Source organism: Littorina saxatilis, linkage group LG2 (genome assembly GCF_037325665.1).
Source record: "Littorina saxatilis isolate snail1 linkage group LG2, US_GU_Lsax_2.0, whole genome shotgun sequence".
NCBI classification, from domain to species: domain Eukaryota; kingdom Metazoa; phylum Mollusca; class Gastropoda; order Littorinimorpha; family Littorinidae; genus Littorina; species Littorina saxatilis.
In genome coordinates, this window is record NC_090246.1 from 86,058,433 (window position 1) to 86,064,958 (window position 6,526).

The 6,526-nt window shown below is 42.4% G+C and overlaps 1 protein-coding gene across 1 annotated transcript in view; it reads left to right on the top strand.

The window, feature by feature from the left end:
- Positions 1 to 568, top strand: part of LOC138954633 (uncharacterized) — a 29,313-nt gene extending 28,745 nt beyond the window's left edge. The window contains exon 7 of the mRNA XM_070326432.1: positions 228 to 568. Within this exon, the coding sequence (XP_070182533.1) occupies positions 228 to 568 (341 nt within the window). The remainder of the gene's footprint in view (positions 1 to 227) is intronic.
- Positions 569 to 6,526: the final 5,958 nt, after the last annotated feature.

Consider the following 6,526-nt stretch of genomic DNA (forward strand, 5'->3'; position numbering starts at 1 on the left):
GGCACAGGTGTAGGCCATGTGGGTGGGGGGGGGTCTAGTTGACGCTGTTGAAATTTAACATTTGAAAGAAAAATTTTGGGTCTCTCCTCGAGAAAAAAAAAGGTAGATTTGCTGGGTAAGGTTGGGTTTCGGAACACATAATCCCCCCCTCCTCCCCCCACCCCCTCAGATCAAATTCTGTGTCAATATCTGCTTATGGCAATACGCATTCGTCTTTTAATATCCAGCCATCACGAATGCCATTGAAAGCAAGAATATCAAGAAGATCGAAGCTGCTCTGAACGAAGCCAATGCGTCAGCGGTGGCCTACTACATACACCAGACAGACGTCTTCCAGCAGGCCCAAGGCACACTCCGACGGTTGCGTCGCCTGGCAAGCGTACGTCACAAGGTCAACGAGCTTAGCGGGTCACAGATCAGCGAGGTTCAAAGCTACAACCACCCACATCCGGGAGTGCGCGCTATCGTCGTGGCCACATTCATTTTGCTGGGGAAAAATGCCAAATGGCTGAAGGTAAAAGAAATAGCCAAAAATGTCAAGAATGAGGGTCGGGGGATATGTGTATGAGTGAGTGTGCGTGTGTGTGTGTGCGTGTGTGTGTGTGCGTGTGTATGTGTGTGTGTATGTGTGTGTATGTGTGTGTGTGCGTGTGTGTGTGTGTGCGTGTGTGTGTGTGTGTGTGTATGTGTGTGTGTGTGTGTGTGTGTGTGTGTATGTGTGTGTGTGTGTGAATCGCTGTCGGTCTGTCTGTTTGTGTTTTTGTTCATGAGTCTATGTCCGAATTCATGAGTCTGTTTCCGAATCCGAAATTATAATTCCACTGTGTTTTACAATATTTAAGAAGCATGCCTTGGTGATTCATTCAATCCTCCCTACCGCTCTTAAAATATGATGTGGTTCGTGGTGTTTCTTTTTTCGTCTATTTTAGAAATGGAAGTTTGTCCAAAGACTGCTTCGCAGTCATGGAAAACGGAGCATCCTATATCGCATTCAAAGCTATGATGCAATCAGAGACGTGGACCCCAAGCGGCTGGAAAGCGCGGCCACTCTGCTCGCTTCTGTCAAGGCAGAGCAAGTTCGCTCCCTTAGCATCGGCGTTGCTGCTTTTTACAACTGGGTATGGTTGTTGTTGTTGTTGTTGTTGTTGTTGTTGTTGTTGTTGTTGTTGTTGTTGTTGTTGTTGTTGTTTGATGATGACAGTTAATGTGAACGTGGCCCTCTACCTTGAGGCATGCGAAGAATCAGAATGCTGTCTGCTTTCAGTGAATAGGACTTTTTGACTCCCCTGAGTGATCAGGAGAGTCTTAGGGATGAGCAGTGATTGGCTGTCCGCAGACTAAAAAAACTTAACGTTGAGTTTATCTCGGATGTTTGTGAAGCTAGAGCTTTGAAACTGTGCACGCTTCTGGGGTTTGATGATCTCCCGACATGATCCCAGTTTGATTGACCCTCGTCAAATGTTTGGGTCACCGCGGGGTCATGTTCGGTTCATTAAAATAAACATTTAACGTGGAGAATTTATATCATGTTCTCGAAGCTAAAGCCACTAAATTTCGAAAACTTGTAGGTTTTGATAACTTTCAGACAAGACACAAATTTGGCTGATTTTCGTCAAATTTCAAGACCACAACATAAAAATGTTTGCTGGAGAAGATGTATCACTTCGAAAAATATCCACTAGCTATCAAGGAAATAAGTACCACTGTGATTTTGTGAGTGCAATGGGACACGACGAAGGGGGGTCGTATAAAGTCATTTTCTTCTTAATGAATTAATTGTACAGATTCACACAAGTGAAGAATTAATTCATGAAAGAATCAAATTCTTTACAGAAAGCACCCAGGCTATTGAATTTTAGTATGTGCCCAAGTGACCATGAAGACTTGGTTTTATTACATGTTAAAGTCAGATCAAAGATAGTGAGCCGAATTGGGAAGAACTGTGCCTTTAAATGGGATTCATACGCGCGTGGTATGCTTGTGTTCCTTAGATTGTGTGATCCAGATTATTGTTCAATTCAATTCAATTCAATTCAATAAAACTTTATCATCTGAATGCAACAAACAAAAGAAAAGAAAATTCGCTCGTGTACAAAATAACATTATCTCGTTCCCCTTATCTATCCGTGTTGCACTCAGTTTTATATATGTCTTTTATTCCTGCCTTTTGACAGAGCAAAGCTGTGGTTGATTCAGCACTGGAAGAAAACAACGAAGAGCCCGTCAACCCATGATAGGCAAGATAATGCAAACAACAATGACAACAACTCCAAGGGAAAGGACGAAACACACGGCAAGACCAGCGACAACAGCAACTAAGTTGAAGACGGAATGAAACTGTGCAGGACTACGACCATGCAAACATTATAACTCACTGACATTTGTGGCGAGCTTGCCAGGATACCCCTGATTGCAGAACCGGTTCAGAATGTGTGGATAGACTTGATTGGACCATTACCTCGTTCAGGGCGGTAACACTTACGTCTTGACGTTTATAGATGTGAACAATAAAAATATGCAATTGGTTAACAAACATAAGTACACTCTTTGACTGCAATTTATCTTCCTTATATGGCCAAGCGCATCATTTTTGATTTCGATATATGGTAAAAGGTGGTATAAAGCTTTGGAAAAACCCAGGAAACCATTGTGTAAATATCTGAGCATGCGCTTTGGAGAGCTAAAACATTGTGTACATATCTGAGCATGCGCACTTGTCAAAAGTCGGGAAAATTCACTTTACGTTTTAGTTTTAGCTGCGCAAGAATCTCCAATGACCAAAACATGGACCCCAAACAAAAGGAGATTTTTTTTCTTGCAACATATCACTAGATCTTTCAGCACCTCATTTCTAACTCTTGCATCGCCACCTGTATTGCATGAAATGTTACAGGTAATTTACAGGTAGACAGGTAAGCGCAGGTAAGAGGCTTACGCGTTCTTCCGCCATGTGTCATTAACCACAGATAATTCAGCGCAGAAAGGCGGATGCTAGGGCAAACCACGCTTGCCATCAGCGCAAGAAAGGTAATTACTTAACTTAGGCCTGATCAACTTAATCTTTAGCTTACAAACAACATTAATATAATGTCAAAACAGTGAATCCGACGTTGTTAGACGCCTCATGTTAAGACTCGCACCCATACCCATACCCCCCCCCACCCCACCCCCCACCCCACCCTTAAAAGTAAGCTCATATTTCCTAACGGACTCCAAAACAGTGTGGCATGCAAAACTGTGACCCTAAAAGTAAATAAATGAATAAGTAAATAAAAAAGAGTCTACATCACAGCAGAAACACTGTCAAAGTACCATAATTGAGGTAAGAACTGCACACTTCACGCACGGGTGAGAAATGACAGCACAGACTTGCCGAAGTGAGATGGAACGGCAGATTTGTCGAGCTGCCAAACTGATTAGATCCGAAGACTCATCATCCCATAAACCACACAGCGCAGTTTCTGAACCTTCTGGGAGGCGTTTGTATCTACTGCTTAGCCATGTTATCGAATCATCACATGTGCAATTCGGCGCAAAGGCCACGGCTGAACGCAAGGTTGGACAGACAAACCGCCAAAACTTGTTACGTCAGCTAGGTTGAAACTTTTGCTTAATGATTCATCGTAATCATTTCACAAAGTTGCTTAAGTATAAAGTATCTTTGCCTCATGATGTATATTTTTTATTAAAAGAAATTTGATTTTTCTTGAACACATAATTATATTATTATACATTTCTTCATCGCCGGTCACAAACACAAAACCTAATCTAAAGAGACGAACACTGAGACCGTCAGTCTGAAAAAAGATTAACAAAAATTCGTAAGTGTATTTGAGATCGTCTTACCGTTTTACTTTTTCCCATGCATTTTAAACAGTATCGGAACTGTAAGAATTCCTTTGTATACTGGGTGGTCCAATAAAAGCGCCCTATTTTCTTGTTGATGTAATTTTTGACTGCGAAGAGAGATATGTAGTAATAATATGTAAAGAGCGGAGAGCATAGTTTACTGTGGTTCGCGCTATTATAAGCTGTCATTATTAGTATTATTATATTATTTTATTATCAACTGCTAAAGACAGACCAATTTCTACCAAACTTGCAAGACATAATCTCCCATCATTCTGCTATTGTTTGATGAAGAAATGTTCCAAATCTCTCTTTGCAGTCAAAAATGAGATCAAAAACAAAAATAGGGCTCTTTTTTGGACCACCCTGTATTTGAAATAATGAATGTGTGTGTGTGTGTCAGTGTGTCTGTGTGTGTGTGTGTGTGTGTGTGTGTGTGTGTGTGTGTGTGTGTGTGTGTGTGTAAGTGTGTGTAAGTGTGTGTATGTGTGCGTGCATGTGTGAGTGTGCGTGTGTGAATATGTGTGTGTGGGTGTGTGTGTGTGTGAATGTGTGTGAGTTTTTGTGGGTGGTTTTTTTTAAATCGTACGTGTATTTGAGATCACCTAACCGTTTCACTTTGTCCATGTATTTTAAACAGTACCGGAACTGTCTGAATTCCTTCGTGTATTTGAAATAATGAATCTGTGTGTGTGTGTGTGTGTGTGTGTGTGTGTGTGTGTGTGTGTGTGTGTGTGTGTGTGTGTGTGTGTGTGTGTGTCTGTCTGTCTGTCTGTCTGTCTGTCTGTCTGTCTGTCTGTCTGCGTATGTTTGTGTGCTACGACTTGTTATACTTTAAACAGGTCTGATCAAATCAAGTTTTGTCGAGACTGTACGACTGTTGCTTTAACTACGGTGATAACAATCAGGAAGTAACATATCAGTGTTGTCACCCACCACGTACCAAATCATTTTCTAACAAACTATAGATATCCAGATATCGAACGTGTGCCGAGACAGTGCATACTGCCGATAGCTCAAGGCGGATAGAATCGTATTGACCAAAATAAGAACAGTTCAGATCTACACCATGCCTTCCTGAAGTTAAAGGCACAGATTGATGCCCATAACACAGCCTTGCAGTGATTACCAAAACAAAACAAAATGTGGGTCACATTTTATTCTTCACCCTTCTCAAACGCACGACTGCACAACACCCATGTCGATCTCAAAAATTCAATCCGGAAACAAACAAACCGGCACGGTTGCTAGTGGTAAGGCGATCGCCCCGTGATCGTGGGTTCGAACCCCGGCCGAGTCATACCTAAGACTTTAAAATTGGCAATCTAGTGGCTGCTCCGCCTGGCGTCTGGCATTATGGGGTTAGTGCCAGGACTGGTTGGTCCGGTGTCAGAATAATGTGACTGGGTGAGACATGAAGCCTGTGCTGCGACTTCTGTCTTGTGTGTGGCGCACGTTATATGTCAAAGCAGCACCGCCCTGATATGGCCCTTCGTGGTCGGCTGGGCGTTAAGCAAACAAACAAACAAAAAAATCCGAAAACAAATTCTCACCAAGATTCCGACGTGCATATAATTTAAAAAGAAAATGGCGTCAAATCGATCAAACACTGCACAAAATGCACATGGGCACCCATTTCTTCACCTAATCGCCTTGATCGCTTGGTTTAACAGTTGCCGGTGTCACGAACTGAAAACTCTACATGAACAATCCTTCTCATTGCGGTCATGGTTCGTTCGGTCAAAGGGTCGCATTTTTTTAAGTCCAAGATTGGCGCATGCGCATTGACCGCAATGAGAAGGATTGTTCAGCAGAGGTTTCAGTTCGTGACACCGGCATTGTCTTGCCTCATTAGACAGATCTAGATGTGGAACTTTTCAGCACGTGTACAGGAACGTGTACGGGTAACGTCATCAAATCTAGTATTTATGTCACGCGTTTGCCAAGATCTGAAGTCTTGGTGGGACCAAAACAACCTATGATTTGGAACATTGGAGAAAAAAAGTGAGTCACGGGTGACGCAATATCTTTGCTACACGTTCGATCATCTATAACACCTATTGTTTTACGAGGAAACAAATCTCCCTCTAGCATAAAATGCCAACAGAGTTATTTCCAGAAAAAGTCTGTTACATTTTTTTTTAAACACTGATTATGTTCCATACTAGTATGTCTTTGTTTGTTTAAAAGGTTACCAATCAGGCAGTTCAAACGCAATTCCAGGCAGAGCAAAACGTTGGGGGTGGGGTGGGGGGGGGGTGTAAGAATGCGTAATTTTGCGTTTAGGGAGGAACGAGGCCTTAATAAATGTACACAGGCAGAATTCCAACATTCCAAAGTCATGAATACAGAATTTGGGTCAGATTGCGATGAAAACACACGTTCAAAGCCTTCACAAAATGTGAAAGTAGTGCTGTCTAAATACACGAACCAGGGGCGGACGAGGGGGGGGTTTCTGGGGTTTCCGGAAACCCCCCCCCAGCCAAAAAATAAAAATATTTTTGTGTGTTTTTTTGGGTTGAGTTTCAATTTTGTGGGTATTAATCAGTGACAAAATCTGCTGCCTGGAACTGGTAATGATCATCCTCAGAATGCACCAGCTTGCACCATTTTGCATCCTTTTTTTCAAAATTTTCCGGACCCCCCTAGCAAGCTAGGCGCTTCGCGCCGTCGGCTC